This window comes from Euleptes europaea, chromosome 1, assembly GCF_029931775.1.
Source record: "Euleptes europaea isolate rEulEur1 chromosome 1, rEulEur1.hap1, whole genome shotgun sequence".
Taxonomy (NCBI): Eukaryota; Metazoa; Chordata; class Lepidosauria; order Squamata; family Sphaerodactylidae; genus Euleptes; species Euleptes europaea.
Window position 1 is genome coordinate 148,804,275 of NC_079312.1, and position 17,362 is coordinate 148,821,636.

General features: G+C 44.7%; 1 protein-coding gene across 2 annotated transcripts in view; it reads left to right on the forward strand.

Annotated features, from left to right (window-relative positions):
- The window catches only part of DIP2B (disco interacting protein 2 homolog B), a 220,708-nt gene that overhangs the window by 12,699 nt on the left and 190,647 nt on the right, over positions 1–17,362 (forward strand). Inside the window, exon 1 of one of the 2 annotated variants that reach the window (XM_056853968.1) lies at positions 7,652–7,758. The exons of the other annotated variant lie outside the window; for it this stretch is intronic. Within the exon in view, the coding sequence (XP_056709946.1) occupies positions 7,749–7,758 (10 nt within the window). The 5' untranslated portion in view covers positions 7,652–7,748. Of the gene's footprint in view, positions 1–7,651; positions 7,759–17,362 lie in introns of those variants that run through there. 2 annotated transcript variants of the gene reach the window in all.

The following is a 17,362-nucleotide window of genomic DNA, read 5'->3' on the forward strand; positions in this document are numbered from 1 at the left end:
ATAGAAGCTATAAAGTAGTTGCCTCTGTCTTAGGTGAGGCCAAATGGTGATAAGCAAAGTTCTGGGACATGTTTCAACATGATGCTTTCCCAGACACTTTGTTTTACCTCTGCAACACCCTGGAATCTTCCAGTACTGGTGTGTAGAAATGGATATATCTGCAGACAGCCTGATACCCTGGTATTTTGAACAGCCCTCTCATATAGGAAATCTTATCTTTCTTCAGGTTTGTGTGTTGCAACCTAGTTGGCTGTGCACTAGTAAAAGGAAGGGCTGCGTTCACACTCTGGGCTGGGATATGTGGGCAGTGTTTATAAGAGAGCTGACAGAAGCTTTGCAAAAGGGAAAAGAATAGGATAAGCACAACACAGGCTTCATGGCCATAAGTAGCACTGCCTAATGCTCCATTTTGTGAGAGGTTTGGCTTCAAAACACAGGAATCAGGAAAGCATCATCTGGTATTGGTTGGCATAAGAGAAACCTTTTATTGTCCATCGGAAGTACTAAATAATAATAATAATTTATGTGAAGATGCTCAGTATCATAAAATATCATAAAATATTATTTCAGTAAGCGAGCTTAGGCTAGCCTCTATTCTCTCCATCCACCAACTCCAGTTCTGATATCCTTTTCTTTGCTGGTATCCTTAGCGTTTTAAATGCTGTTAAAGTAAGTTGCCCTGGGGCCCTTTTGTGGAGATTGTGGGATGAAATATTTTAAACATGTAAGTAAACTTCTGACACCCTCTAAAGTGTAAATGTCTGGCCTAGTCTTCAGTTTCTGGTAGTGGCATTTGTAGCATTGTTTCTATGTTTTACTGAGACGGTTCTGCCCTTTTATATTAGGTATTTGCTGACTCTTCCTTTAAAAAAGAAAGAAGGTAATGTGGTTTCTACAATACAGTCAAGTTTGGGAATGCAATGAAATATTGGTTTCCCTCTATAAACAATCTCCCAAACCCCTCTCTCTCTCTATACATCAGCTGTCTGCATATCTGGTCAAGGCATAAAAGAACAACACTACTGCTCTGTATTTGATCTTTGGAAGGGATAGTTCACAGTCAATAATAGGTGGCAGCTGTGGTGAAGAAGCTTAGATAAGTCTGGCCATGAGAAGTGTATGGCCAAAGACCTGCTCTCTGCTCCATCCCAAAGGAGCTTTTTAATTCAAATGTTCAAAGGCTCCAGCAGGAACAGAGTAAAGGGAAATTAGTCCATTTGTGTGTTTGGTGGTGTAAACTCAGCCTCTGAACAGTAATTGAGCAAACTGATCTACAGGACCAGCCTTTGAATGGAGATCGCCGCAGACCTGGTCTGTGTGGAACCCAGAGAATAAGGGGAAGGAACTGGTAAACTAGTTAACTTTTCGAAACGTGTTGGAAGGTTTCTCAAATGTTGTCATTAACCTTTGCTCTGAACATCACTTGCTGAAGGAGAATCCAAAGTGGAATGAAAGGAAATGATGGTTGGTGGAGAGGGAGGGTTTTTGATACACAGAGGGTTCAGAGAACCAAGTAGTGTTTGTGGCTCTGATAAGGAGATAACTAATTCTTGGGTTGACCTGTTCCAATACTGGGGCTTTTTTCCCCATGAAGCAGCCCTTGAGAGTACTGTGTCGGGTTCCATTCAGTGGAGAAAAGTTAAAGCTTGCAAACAGATTATCTGCCAGGCACCAGATTTGTTAGTACATTTTTAGCACTGATGTTCTTTCTCGGTTCTGGGTTGGAAGGGCATCTTGATTCGTGGGTATTACCATCACGTGCCCAGGGAGGCAGGACCAAAATTTCTCTTCCGCTTCCTGTCTCCCTGGGTGGGAAATCCAATTTCCGTTCTGCCTTGTGTAGGGTGGCAGCGAGTAGCTGGAGCTCCGTCGCGAGAGAGATTTTTTCCCTTTCCTGTGTGTCCTTTCCTGATTATTTGTCTCCTATTGTAAGGATCCCTTGCCCTTTCCTTCCTCCTCCTGCCGCTTTTAGACGTGGTCGCGTCTAACTTCCCCTCAGACTTCCCAGCCTTACCCCCCCTCTCCTTTCCGTTTCTTCTTCGCCCCTCGGGCAAGATGGCGGATGGCAGGAGGGACTCGGACCTCTTGTCCGAGGGAGACCAGGACCCAGCCCTCGTTGTTTCAACAGGGCGGAGGCGGAGAGATCCGCCAAGTGGCCGGAGCGGCGGCCGCACGGCGCACGGCTCCGAGGGGGCAGCCGCAGCAAAAAGGGTGCGCTCTGAGGAGCCGCTCCAAAATGGCTCCAAAACGGACGAAGGGCACGATCGGGTGCAAACCGTGGGCCCAGCCCCGGGGAACCCGGTGATCGGAAGTACTCTATCCAAGTTCGATTCTACCGGCAGGGGTAATGTATGCAGCAATGAGCCTGAGGCTCCGGTTACTAGGAGGGAAGTGATAAGCTTGTTTAATGGGGTGCTTGATAAGCAAGCACAAAATATGAATGCCTTCAGGGATTCCATGGCCCCTTACTTCAGGGTATCAACCCCCCTCAGGCTAATTTTTCCAATCCCCAAGAAAGGGGGGAACAAGGGGGTCAACCAAACTCCCAGTGGCGCACCGGCCTCTGAAGACTATCTATCAGTGGCTTCTGACCCTGAAACTAGGGAGGAAGGAGAATTTGACTCCGACGAGAACACCCCAGTCCTCCTGGAGGAACAACATCCTCGCCTGTTCCTAGCAGAGGACTTCCAGGCCCTCCTAAACAGAGCACTAATTGCTCTGGACCTCAATGAGGATCCAGAGCCCATTGCTGATCCCAAACCAAAGGCCAAGAAGAAGGGGGCTAGGGAGTTCTTTCCCAGCACCAAACCCCGGGGCTGGGAAATCCCCTTCCCAGAATTCTTCGAGACTCAAGTCCAAACTGAATTCGACAAGCCCCTCTCAAACAGGCAGTTTTCTGTAAGTATTAAGAAACTTTACACAATGGTGCCACAGGCCACGTCGCTATTTCAGCTATCGCTTATAGATTCCCCTGTGACAGCGATCCATTCTCAGGATTTACCCGCTGAGGATGGGATGGGAAGCATCAGGGATCCCCTTGATAGGAAAACTGAAATCCTCTCCAAAAAAGTGCATGAGGCTTCCACCCTGGCTATTCAGGCCTCGGCGGCAACCTCAATCATGGCAAGAGCCTCCATAGTATGGCTCAGAAAGATCATACAGTTGTACACTGGAGACAATCGCAAGCTGACAGAGGGGCTCAATAGACTCCTCAAGGCGGCGGCCTTTATGGCAGACGCATCCCTAGACGCCATGTCCTTCGTAGCCAGGGCCACTTCTTCCAACGTTGCCATCAGACGGGCACTGTGGATTCGCCCATGGCAGAATGAATTAAAGAACAAGACTCTAACCATGTCTTATCCCTATTCAGGGGGGAACTCTTCGGGGAAAGACTAGAAAAGATTCTAGTGGAAAATAAAGATAAAACGAAGGTACTCCCCAGGTCTTTTAAAAGAGATGGGAGATCCTCCTCCTCCTTTCCCAGCTTTAGGCCTTCTCATACACCCACTCCATTTAGACCAGATCAGAGAAGGGGGGCTTGGAGCAACAGCAGTAGCTACAGGGGATCATCTCACAGGGGGGAGTGGCAATTTTTTTCGTCCCCCCCAGGGACATCAACAATTCTCAAACAACAAGGGAGATAAGTTCCCCAAGACTCCTAAACAGTGACGCCAACTGCCCGGAGATAGGGGGAAGACTCCTCCTCTTCCACGAAGTGTGGGAAAGATCTTACACCGACGCCTGGGTGTCTTAGGTCATTCAGTCAGGCTACCTGATAGATTTCACCAATGTTCCCCGAGACAAATTTGTGAATTCCCCAAGATCTGTACGGGCAGAGAAACACAAGAGAACTCTGGAGGCAATCATGCATCTCCAGCTGATTCGAGCCATAGAGCCGGTTCCCCAAAACGAACAGGGAAGTGGGGTATATTCGATTTTCTTTACAGTCCCCAAGAAAAATGGGGACTGGAGAGCTATATTAGACTTGAAACATCTGAACAGGAGCGTACGTTACAGAAAATTCCACACGGAGACTCTCCGATCCATATTAGAAGCTCTCCAATTGGACCAGTACCTCACTTCCTTGGACTTGAAGGAGGCATACCTCCATGTCCCCATTCATTGCTCCCATCGCAGATTTCTCCGGTTCTGCTACAGCGGGAACCACTCAGTTCAGGGCCCTCCCCTTTGGGTTGACCTCCGTTCCCCGCATCTTCACCAAAATCCTGGTGATGCTGGTAGCGCTGCTCCGCCAGGAGGGGATCACTGTGTTTCCGTATCTCGATGACCTCCTGATTTGCTCGAGCTCCAAGGAGCAAGCTCTAACTCACACCTCCAGGGTAATCCAGGTTCTCACTTCACACGGTTTTTTGGTGAACATAGAGAAGAGCCACCTGATCCCCTCACAAAGGTTGGAACACCTGGGGGTCATCATATACACACACAACAACTTAGTGATTCTACCCCAGGACAAGATAGACAAACTGCAGACTCTAGTCAAAGCCACCATCGGCTCCAACCGGGGCAAGATCATGGGCCTAGCCAAACTGCTAGGGAAAATGGTAGCCTGCATCAGTTCGGTACCATGGGCCAGGTTCCACTCAAGGGAACTCCAGATGTTACTTCGTCCTTATCAGGACCTTATCACGTAGAGCAGGGACAGGGTAATCTCTCTATCCCTGGCCTTTCGGCATTCCTTGATCTGGTGGCTAAAGAGCAGCAACCTCAACAAGGGAATGCACTTCATAGTGGAAGATCAGATCCAGCTGTTCACAGATGCCAGCCTGGAGGGGTGGGGAGCCACCTGTCAGTCCCTGGTAGCCCAGGGATCCTGGTCCGAAAAAGAAAGAAAGTTTCACATAAACAGGCTAGAGCTGAGGGCGTTACTCCACTTCCAGCACGTCATTCGACATAAACATGTCTTGGTCCGGACGGACAACATCTCGGCCAAGGCATACGTCAACGAACAGGGGGGGTCGAGGTCTCCCGGTCTCCACAAGGAGGTAAAGGCGATTTTCCTCTGGGCGGAGTTAAACCTGTTGTCTCTTTCCGCAGAGCATATAAGCAGGGTTCTAAATTCGCAGGCTGACTGGTTGAGTCGGCAAGTCCTAGATGAGGGGGAATGGTCCCTCAACGTGTCCCTCTTCAGATCGATACAAGAGAGGTTCGGACGACCCAAAGTGGATCTCTTTGCCTCGGCAAACAACCATCTTCTTCCCAGGTTTTTTACCCGGTACTTTCATCAGGAAGCAGAGGGCATGGACGCTCTAGTGGCCCCATGGCCGCAGGAGCTCCTGTTCGCATTCCCGCCCATTCCCATACTTCCAAGAGTAGTGAGGAAAATTAGGAAGGAGAGGGCTTCAGTCATACTCATTGCTCCTCTATGGCTGAGGAGACCCTGGTTTCCCAGCCTACAAAGAATGTCAGTCCAACCCCCCTGGGAGCTTCCGGCCATCCCAGAGCTACTACATCAAGGTCCCCTGTTTCACCAAGAACCTCAATGGCTCCGCTTAACTGTGTGGAAATTGAGTGGGGATCACTGCTAGGGATGGGCTATTCTCCCGCAGTAGTAGACACAATGCTGGAAGCTAGAAAGCCATCAACCAGGAGGATCTATAATACCTCCTGGAGAGCCTTTGTACTGTGGTGCAAACGAAAGTCCATTGACCCCCTTTCCCCAGGGAACCCCAAACTTCTGGAATTCCTTCACGAAGGCCTGCAACTGGGCCTCTCAGCATCCACCTTACGTAGGCAGGTGGCGGCCTTGTCCACTGTTCTAGCTGAGGTAGAGGGGTTCCCCGTCTCGACACCCACATATCATAACGTTCTTAAAGGGTGTGACACAAACTAGACCGCCAGTAGTGCATCGCTTTCCTACTTGGCTCCTCAATGTAGTCCTTTCGGCGCTGACTAGGCCACCCTTTGAACCAATCAAGGAGGTGCCCCTAAGAATTCTGAGGATGAAAACTATTTTCCTCACAGCGGTGACTTCTGCTCGACGAGCGTCTGAGCTCAGAGCCCTCTCCTCCAGAGAAGGTTTCTGCGTTTTCCATAGGGACAAGGTGGTATTGAGAACGGATCCCACCTTTATCCCCAAGGTGAATTCCTTGTTCCATAGGTCTCAGGAACTCCATTTACCTTCCTTTTGCCCTCATCCTGTACACCCCAAGGAAAAACAATGGCACAAGTTAGACCTACGCAGACTTCTGAAGGTTTACCTTAGCCGCACAGTTGACATCAGGAAATCTGATGCCCTCTTCATTTCCCTAACCAATCCCAACAAAGGGGGGAAAATGTCTAGCTCCTCCATCAGCACGGCAGTCAAGCAGTGCATTGTGGAGGCTTATAGGGCCAGCAAAATTCCTCCCCCCACAGGAATCACCACACATTCAGTGCGCAGTGTGGCCACGTCAGCAGCATTCAACAGACAAGCTCCCCTGGAAGAAATTTGTAGAGCAGCCACCTGGTCGACAGCCTCTACCTTTGTCAAGCATTATAAAATTGACTCCAGGGCATCCGCTGACACAGCCTTTGGTAGGAGGGTCTTGCACCAGGTCTTGGACTGATCCCGAGTCCCACCCCGGGGTATAGCTCTTGGATATCCCACGAATCAAGATGCCCTTCCAACCCAGAACCGAGAATGGAGCCTTGTGTGCTCACCGTGACGGCTCCTTCTGTTCTGGGTTGAAGAGCATCTTGCCCACCCTTCTCAGGTCCAAGACACAGATTTTTCTACACATAGGGGGCTGAAACCGGGGTTTCAGTTTATACAGCAGCTTATAATTCCGTTATGACACTCCCTATGTCCGCCATGCGCTGTGGATCTTTCCTTATTATTCCTTATCTGTTAACGTTGTTGTTCTCGTTCATGGAGCTCACTGTTTTGTTTATGTGCAGTGGTGGTGTTTGCCTTCTATGCACTTACCTGTCTCCTTAGCTCGGCGAGTCCGTAAACTGGATTTCCCGCCCAGGGAGACAGAAAGCGGAAGAGAAATTTTGTTCCTGCCTCCCTGGGCACGTGATGGTAATACCCACGAATCAAGATGCCCTTCAACCCAAAACAGAAGGAGCCGTCACGGTGAGTACACAAGGCTCCATTCTCAGTGAAAAATACATCGTATCAGTAATAGAATAGCTAGACTAGTGCTAAAAAACAAGCTGCTTGCTGTAGCTTTACACTGCAGAGAGTAGGCTAAATAAATCAGCTCGTGGCTCTTAGCTTTGCTTTTTATCTGTTTTTCTGCTGTGTAGTGCGGCCCCCTTTCTGTGTGTGCTTCCATTCCAGGGCTGGTGAATTTTGAAGGGTGGGAAGGAGGATAGAAATCTGTTAGGTCAAAGAACAAATATAGTTGTGTTTGCTTGAGAGAGAAATTCATAAAGTGTTCTATATGGTATTAATTTGGCCATAAAACCCTGGTTTGTATGTACGACACAGTGTTAATCCACCATGTCTGTAGCGACAGAAAAGGACAAAATAATTACCTGTGAGGGTTGTAGGAGTGAATCAGAATTAATAGACCAGTCATAAGCTTTCTTCATGCTCCACCCTTCAATGTCAACTCTTCAATCATCGGCAGAACGGCTGCTGTAGGGAGTGGCTTTCTTAGGGAAACGACCAGTTTGTGAGTAGCACCCATTCACTCTCTGACTACCATTCTGAGCAGCAGGCTCATGAAACATTTGCTCCTCTTTTGAAGTGCTGTTGCTAGAGCTGTGAATTCCTGTTCTGGCACGTTTGGGAATCCCAGATGCTTCAAGGTGAGCTCTTCCTCTCTCTTCCCTCTAGTTTCTGACCCTTTTGGAGCTGCATTGTTTAACTCTAGGCTTGCTTGTACAGTGATTCTGATGAATTAACTTGAACTTGAATATTGCAAACCTTGGTGAATGTGACAGAATTGTGGCGTCTGTAGCTCTTCCTTCAGTAGTAGTATAAGGAATAAGGAAGAAGCATGGAGCTTCCTTTGCTGAGCACTATGTAGGAATTCCCTTGGCTCATGGTCTGTCCATGTCATCTTTTCCTTTCTCTAAGAACTCATAACAATCCTTTAAAAGATGTTAGGCTGAAAGAGAGTGCCTAGCCTAAGGCTTCTCTGTGAGCCTCCCTGCACTGTTGGGATCTCAACCTGGCTTTGAACATCCAAGCACAGCTCCAAAACCAATGCACTACCCTGATGTGCGCTCTCTCTAAAGCTCGCAGGCTTTCCAGGAGCTAACGCTCCGGGTCATTGTTTCTTTCTCCTTGCTTCATCACACTGTTGTAAGAGTTAAAGTTCCTGTTTACTTTTCTGACTAAACATGAGCTAGTTTGCAATCTGTGTGTTGGCAAATGACTTCATGCCTCTTGGCGTATCCTGTGAATCTCACTGAAGAGTCTGGATTGTTCTCTGAGGGGTGCGTTACAATTACCAAAGGCCCTTGTAGTTTTGCCAGAGTGTCTCCTGGAATCTCTGTGGGAAAGCTCACCTAGAGCAGAATCTGAGCTAGAGGTGTTTATTTACTCAGGCAATATATTTGAATTCCATGCTTCTTGTGTTGCAGCTCACGCTTGCTTAGGACCAAACTAGATGTGACAGGGTAGCTGCACAGGCATATCCTCTGCTGGTATTTAATAGAGTGTGCACGTGTCTATTCTCCACAGCATTGCTCGCTTTCAGTATCAGAGCTCAGCAATAGAGAATGGTGCTTGAAGCAGCTGGGGAAGGGGGAGCAGTTAGCTTCCTCATCAGCATGCTCCTTTTCATGTACCCCCCAAAGACCCCACTTTATGTGTGAACAGGGCACACATAAGCTGTCCTCAAAGATGGGTTATAAGGAGAACAGTTGGTTTTTATACCCAACTTTTCTCTACCTTAAGGAGTCGCAAAGCAGCTTACAATCGCTTTTTCTCCCCCCCTCCAGGCATCTTGTGAGGTAGGTGGGGCTGAGAGAGTTCTTAGAGAACAGTGACTGTCCCAAGGTCACCCAGCAGGCTTCATGTGAAGGAGTGAGGAATCGAACCTGGTTCTTCAGATTAGAGTCCACTGCTCTTAAGCACTACACCACGCTGGCTCTCTAAATGAAATAGGGCAGTGATGGCTAACCTTTTAGAGACCGAGTGCCCAAACTGCAACCCAAAACCCACTTATCGCAAAGTGCCAACACAGGTAGTCCACATGGGGCTAGGGGTTGCCAGGTCCCTCTTTGCCACCTGTGGGAGGTTTTAGGGGCGGAGCCTGAGGATGGTGGGGTTTGGGGAGGGACTTCAATGCCATAGAGTCCAATTGCCAAAGCGGCCATTTTCTTCAGGTGAACTGAAATAGCAGATCTCCTGCTACTACCTGGAGGTTAAGCAACCCAAAAAAACACCTCTGTACCAATACCAAAGGTAAGGAAGGAAGTATACTCATACAGAAAGCCTACTCGTACAGTTGAAAACAATATATTGGTGTAAACAGCAGCTATAAGCAATAAATATACAGTACAGCAACAATCACTCCTAGGTGGAATTCTTCAGAAAGCTGAATAAACCGGGAGATGATCGTTTCAATGTCTTGAATTCTTCCTCAGTCCCGTTTCTGTACAGCATGTGAAAAGTGATAATACTTAACAACGTTTATAATAACTATACATCTACAATCTCTAATTTACAAAAATATGCCAAATAAACAGATATTTTACTTACAATCATTTCTTTCAGTAGTTTTCAATGTTAGCTTACATAGCTTCAATGTTTCAATGTTTCTCATTTCCATGTATAATTCCTTCATGGAAAGTGTAATAACCATACATTCAGTAAGTTAATAATTCCTCATGGGATATTCAATTCATATAGTTGCTAAAGACAAGTTCACAATTTCAGCGTTCCTGCTCGGGATACAAGCTGTGGTGAATGAACTCCACAGCTAAGCAGCTTAAGTGGTAGCCGGTGTAACACGACGGCAAGTTCTTAAAGTAACAGTACATCTTAAAGGAACAATACACTCAAATGAAGCATGATAAATCATTCTCTAAGTTCAGACCTTTGGGTTCTAGAGAGTCAAACAAGTGTATGAAATATGCTTTTTTTTGACGGAGCAGTCTTTCCGTGTCTCTCCTATCCCAACATTTACCCCGAAGTCTCCATTCAACGAAGAAGCGCAGGTCGTTCTCATTATGATGTAACTTGGTGAAATGTTCAACAACAGGAGCAGTACAATTTTTAGAGCGAATTCTCGACCTATGCTCTAATATTCTAGCTTTGATTGGACGAATGCTAGAGCCTATATAAATCCGTTGACATGGGCAGATCAAGCAGTAAACGCAGAATTTCGTTTCACAATTAGAAAAATTGTTAAGTTTAAATGTGAAATCCGAGTCCACTCTCTTGAATTCCTTGACCTCTAAACTAAAGTTACAAGCCAAGCATTTCTGACATTTAAAGTGTCCTTTAACCTTAACATCATTGGTATCATGAGAAATGTCAGAGTGTATCAATTTATCACGGATGCATGCCGTTCTGCGGTAACCGATCTTGGGTATTGCTTGACATCCAAGGATATCCGACAAAAGATGCCAAAGCCGCCGGATCGCACCGGTAATGTGGCTAGACTGGTGGGTATACTCAAAGCAAAGATAAGTGCATCCCCATGCTGATTGCTCTCAGTATTTTGATAAATTAAAAAAGACTGTTATGCGGGGGGGGGGGGGCTGATGGTGGGGACAGCCCTCTGCATGCGTTCAGAGGCACCTTCGGTTGCATGAATGAGCAGAGTGGAAACCCAAGCTAAGCGAAGGGCTTGGCTCCAGCACAAACACCACACGGGCCCCCGTTCAGCCCTCACCGCCAACCCCCTGCGCTGCAGTCACCAACCAGCCCGCCGCAGACGGCGGCCCAGGCATCCCACTCCCGGTCCAGCCCCGTCCCGGCTCCACCTCTTCTAGTCCTTGGCAGAAGGCTCATCGTTGTCTTCACTTCCGGAGCGTGCAGCTGGCGATTGCGGAGAAGGCACTGGGAAGGAGCCCGGCGCTTCCCGGAGGAGCCGGGAAGGCACCACTGGAACGAACACAGGCAAACTGTGCTGGGGCGACAGCTCGTGTGCCCACAGAGAGGGCTCTGAGTGCCACCTCTGGCACGTGTGCCATAGGTTCGCCACCACTGAAATAGGGCAACTGGTTGTCTGCTGTAAGAAATAGTATGCTGGACTAGATGGACCACTGGTCTGATCCAACAGGATGTTATGTGCTTAAGTAAATAAAAAAAAATAGTTTAGCCTAAGCACAAGTCATAACCTAAGAAATCTCCAATTCTAATTGTGCTTCTGCCATGAATTCACGTTGTGCCTCTTAGAATGGTGCAACAGAAAACTGGGGGGAGACTGGGGCCAGTTTTATGGACATTCCTAGGAATTGTTATGCTCCCCATCTGTGTCATATCCTGTGGGGGGCTGATCTGCTGACACTTATCTGCTGTGGCACCCAGGTATAGTTATGGCCATCTGATTAGGATTTTAATGGTTTTAATGTTTACGGTTTTAAGGAGGTATATTAGATATTTATGTTCTTAATTGTTGTTACCCGCCCTGAGCCTGGTTCGCTGGGGATGAGGGCGGGTTATAAATTTGAAAAATAAATAAAATAAATCCTGCCAGATTACAAGGCAAGGTAGAAGGGGAAAAGATGTGTAGTAGGTCTTTTGGCTCAGATCATGCACAGTTTTAAAGAGAGCTTAATCTCTCAGGTCAGAGGAGAATTCCTGTTCAAATAATGCCAGTTCTCTTGCTCAGTCATTCACTTACTCATAAAAAGATGAATGAGTGAGGCCGTGTGGAAGCCTAAGCACATCCATGACCCTATCTTACCTTTTCCAAAGGGATAAGGATGAAAATTCATGCCATGCCAGCCAATGTGCATGGAAGTACTCTTTTGGCTAATACAGATATTGTATACCTTTTAACCTGCCATTTTTAACGGTAGGAAGGCTATCTAACATTCTATGACAAACTTATGTTTCCATGGTGCACATTTACCCACGACTGCTTTACATGGTAATTTATTCTTGCAACATCCTTTTGTGAGGCTGTTGGAATGCTTTCTGTTGTGCCTGTGAGGAGTTATGAGTCAGAGATGAGGTGATTTTCCAAAGGCTGTCCTGTGAGTCAGTAGCAGAGTCAGGGACAGAGGCTGTGAATCTGGACTTTTCATGAAAGAGCACTGAGTCACCCAGGGACATCTGCTGGGGTTTTTTTTTGTTCTCTTTCTTACAGTAAATACCAACTCAGGAATTTTCAACTGTGCATGAATCTTGCACTGATGAGAAATGGCAACAGTGCAAACCCAAGGCTTGAAACCACCTCACCATTGCTGGGTTCAGTAAGAAGAACCTTCACTGTACTCTAAATGTAAATGCACATCAGTAGCCCTTTTCAGTCATTACAGTCACATGTACTGGAAGCCTGGCAGCTGTGTGTATAGGAGGTAGCCATGTTCCCATGGTGCATAATTGGCATTTTTGTCTAAAAAGGACAGCATGTGTATTTTCAGCCTCAGTACACACATACCAGAACCGCTGTCCCCGGTACACATGGTAAAACCTAACAGCTGAGAAGGGCTAGTGTTTCTCCCCTTTGTCTGCCTATTTGCTGACCCATTGGCAAGGGGAGACATGTGCCCTGTGGGTATTAGAGAGGTAGAGAGAGATTAAAACATTGCCAATCAGGGACTCCCAGAAGTAGAACTTCTATGGCTACCAAGGCCTATGTGAAGTAGTGTACTGTCTCTTTAAAGCCTCCTTTCCTCGTCACTTTCCAGATCAGGCCTTTATAACATAATTAATCCAGGGTGGTGTTTTTGATACATGCCCATTCACCAAGGTCCTTTAGCTCTGTCCCTTAGTGTGTGTGTGTTAAGTGCCATCAAGTCACTTCCGACTCATGGTGACCCTATGAATCAATGTCCTATCCTTGACAACCTTGCTCAGATCTTGCATATTGAGGGCTGTGTCTTCCTTTATTGAGTCAATCCATCTCTTGTTGGGTCTTCCTCTTTTCCTGTTGCCCTCAACTTTTCATAGCATGATTGTCTTGTCCAGTCCCTTTGTACAGTAGAGGAAATGGTCAGTTCTGTTAGTAAGAGCAGAAGAGGAAGAAAACCAAACCTGCTTCAGTCAGCAATTCTGTACGCAAGTGTTTGAGTGTGAATCCTATTAAATATAGAAGTATTTACTTCTGATTAAACACACACAGGATTGCACCATTGGCGATACATGAGAGGCACTCTGCACACTCTCGCGATTATTTTGTTACGAGAAATTCTGAAAAATGTTACCTCCTGAAAGCAAAGGTGCTGGGGCTCATGAAACTTTCTTTTCTGGAACCAGCAAATTTTAATCTAGATTGGGATAGTTTATATAGTTGATTAATTAATGGTGAATGAAGGCCTTCAACTACTATGTGTGGTCAGGGACTTCCTTGCTATGTGTTACTTTGCAACATGGAAAATATTTTTTTTGAGCTAGGGTTTTTATGAGTTCTAGATCAAATTGAGAACAGATCCTTCTTTTCAATTTGCGATTCGGGTGGCACGCCTACTTATGGTATGAGAAGGAGAAAGTAAATAAAGATTTTAATTTTCATATTATTAGAAAAAAATTATTAAAAATATGGAATAAATACAAATTAGCTTTTGAAAGTAAAACTCCTGGTTGGATTAATCCTATAGAAGCATTTTTGAGAAGAGGTGCACACTTAAATTTGGATGGTAAGGTTTATAGGGAAATGATAGAATTTAAAGATGGGAAGTGGTTACTGAAATCGAGAGAAGAACTTCAAATTAAAGACTGGTTTATGTATTATAAATTAAAGGATGTTTTTAATAAGGACAATAGGTTGGGTTATAATCAAACTAAATCTAACTTTGAGATTATATTAGCCAAGGGCAACAAGGGATTGATAGGTAGGGTTTATAAATTACTTATAGAAATAAACTTAGAACAGGAAAGGATTAAACCAGTGATGTTGAAATGGATGCGAGATTTGGGGCATAATATAGGTCTGGAAATATGGGAAAAGTTATGGAAAAAAGAGTTTAAGTTTACCATCTCAAATGAAATAAGAGAAAATTTATATAAAATGTTTTATAGATGGTATATAACTCCAGTATTATTAAGCAAAATGAAAAAAGATGGTAAGGCCTCTTGTTGGAAGTGTGGTACGGATATAGGTACATTTATGCATGTTTGGTGGTTTTGTAAAAAAATTAGGAGGTTTTGGAGATTAGTTTTGAATGAAACAAATAATTTGATTAAGTCCAAAATTAAGAGAGATCCCGCTTTTTGTTTATTGGGTATTTCAAAACAAGATTTAGATCTAGGTGACAGAGTCATATGTCAATATAGTTTTGCTGCGGCAAGAATCACAATTGCTAAAAAATGGAAGCAAATAAATAAACCTTCAATTAAAGAGTGGAGAGAAAAACTATGGTTGTATATGCGGATGGCCAAACTTACAGCTTTTTTACATGATAAAGATATGGAGGATTTTAAATCTATATGGTCAAAGACCGCCACATATTGGGATAAATCGGCAAAAACGGATTTTGAAACTGTACTTAACGAATTGTAGTATTATGTGATTCTTAATTAACTATAAGATGAGAATTTTTTTTTATGTAGTGTCATAACACCCCAACGGAAGTCCAATGGTGATGGGCACTGAGGTGGAGGTTGGGACTCAGAGCACTATGGAGATATATATTAAGAGAATGTATCTTTTAATTATTAGATAATTAGTGCTCTTTGTATTTCTGTTTGGTTGTTTTGTTTGTATTTTATGTTTTTTTTCTTTTTTGTATGTTTCATTAAAAATTTAATAAAAAATTTATATATAAAAAAAGAGAACAGATCCTTCTTCATGTCATAAACCTTATTCTTCTGATTAGTATGTTGACTAGTGGGTTTTAGGATAAGGGGACATGTGGTAGGATTTCTCTCGTGTATTTGGGTATGCCTGCTGTTGCAAACACAGTAGGAAAAAGAGAGATTGCATTCGGTTGGCACCTGTCTAGGGATTGGTGTTCCTTTTTTTTACCATTGGAGAAATGTTTCTAGAATATCTTCAGCATTTGTATTTTGCAGTGTTGCAAGAGAATGGGAACAAAACCATTGACCACTTTGCCCTCCACCTTATGAGCTCTATTGGGGACCAATGATACTGATTTTTTTCTCATTCATCTCTCTTTCCCATGTAAGGAGTAGTACGCACATCCAGACTCCCAATATTTCCCAAATCCCAGCTTCTGCGTTAACTGGCCTTGTTTCTAATACCAAATGCGTGGTCTCGATGCTGGTGATACTCTGCAGATGTAGAACTTTGTGGATGTATATGTGGACTCTCTTCTACACAGCTCGTCTCAATAAACTAACCACAGCATTAAGTTTTTTAAGATAAGATCAAAGGAAAATTTATGTTGTTGCTAAGGCTGATGCTATGATCTTTGGTAATGGGAAACAAGAAGTGCTGCGATTAAGGCTTAACAGAATTCATTTCATTTATGTTGAGGGAAATACTGTACTGTAATTTGGCTATTTGGCTATTTTAGTAATGTGATGACTTTCCAGAGCTATACTGCAGCTAGAGCCTGTTTATTCTTGCAAAAAGGGGAATGCAGGAGAACTGACTGCATTGCCTGTTCCTGATTTATATCATCCTTTACAGATTGATCTTGGAAGTGTCAAACTGCTGGATCCCGAAAGTATGGCATCAGTAGGTTAGCTAGCCTTTGATTAGTCTATGCAACTCCAGTCAATGACAAGATTTGCTGACCTACATAAACCTGGAGCCTAAACCTTCATAACATTGTAGTGGTAATTCTAGCTGGCTGAAATTTGGGGATCTCACTGTGACAGTAGTGTGACTCACATTGCTGTCTCACAGAGGTCTACATCTATATTCTGACTTGTGGGATTATCTCGTTCATGTACACTCAGGTTTCTATCACTGGCACTAGGATTCCATTGCTGTCCTGATTTAAAAACTGGACAGCTGATGCCTAGAGGGTAAACTCTTTAATGAAGCCCTTGTGAAAAGATTGCTCAGACAATTTGAGCTACTGTGCCAATGCTAGCTTCATATGAGCTCTGTAACAGAAATGGCAATTGAATAAGGTTTTTTAGTAGTCCAGCCATGTGCCCTAACCACTGTCATGCTCTGACTTTACAGAGTTCCCTGCCTCCTGTGCATGGTGTATGTATCTAGATTATCGTGGAAACCATAATACAATAACTGATGGATATCATAGAGGATTATTCACTTTGGTGACAAGCTCATGACCGCAAATCATGAACTGCTGAAGTGTTTTAGAGGGGAAATATAAGAAGATTCCTAGATCAGAGAGGTTATGTCTGTGTGGAACAGGGGACATTGAAACCATCGAACATGCACTGATATGTTGCCCATTGTATCACGAAGTTAGATCAAAGCTTATTTCCCCCCTACTTGGTAAATTCCCTGATGAGTCAGTTGAGCTTTTGGCAAAGAAGCTGCTATTATGAAAAGACCCTCAGCTTACTCTCCAAACTGCCAAATTCTGCGCTGTTGCTATTAAAATATGCAGAGCTTTATTAGAGAATGATGGATTAGAATATTTTACAATTTTATCAATTTTAATATGATAATTTTAACCAGGGGTTGCTTTTATTGACCTTACACCTTTGTATGTATGGGCAGTCTATAATTCTACGGTGCAAAACTATTGTGTCTGGAAACTTGGATGTGTTGGCACATGATTGGTCAGTCGATCGTATTAATAAACTTGACTTGAACTGCTGAAGTGAAGATTTAAGTCTTGAGGAACTAGGGTTCATTATAGGGTTTTAATTGAGTAAGCAATTACAAGATGTAGTGTCTGCACAGTGTATGCCGGCAGAACGGTACCAGATTGTCAGAGACCTGTTGGGATCTGGCTTGCTGGAGGAGGTAGACCGCTTGGTGGCCTGCTGTGACTGTTTTTCTCAGCATTTTGCAGGTAAAATCTCTTATATCTGTTCCAACTTGGATTCTACATTGGCAGCGACAGGGTCAGGTGGTGGTGCAGGGTGCCGACTTGTCCAAATGTATGTGACACTTTTCAGTTTATTCCGTCTGAGGATGAAGACAGGATCCTTGGTAGTTTGAGGCCTATCACCTGCTTGTATGACCCTTACCCTTCCTGGGTACTTAAATCTGGGGGAGAGGCTGGCTTACTGAGTTTGAGAGGTAGTTAATGCTTTTTTAAGAGAAGGGCCTTCTCAGTGATTGCACCAAAGCTCTGAAACTCTCTCCCCAAGGAGATCGGTTTGTCATCTGCTGTTGCTATCTTTCCCCAACAGGTGAAGACTTCATTATTTATTTGGCATTCCCTCAGTGATCCC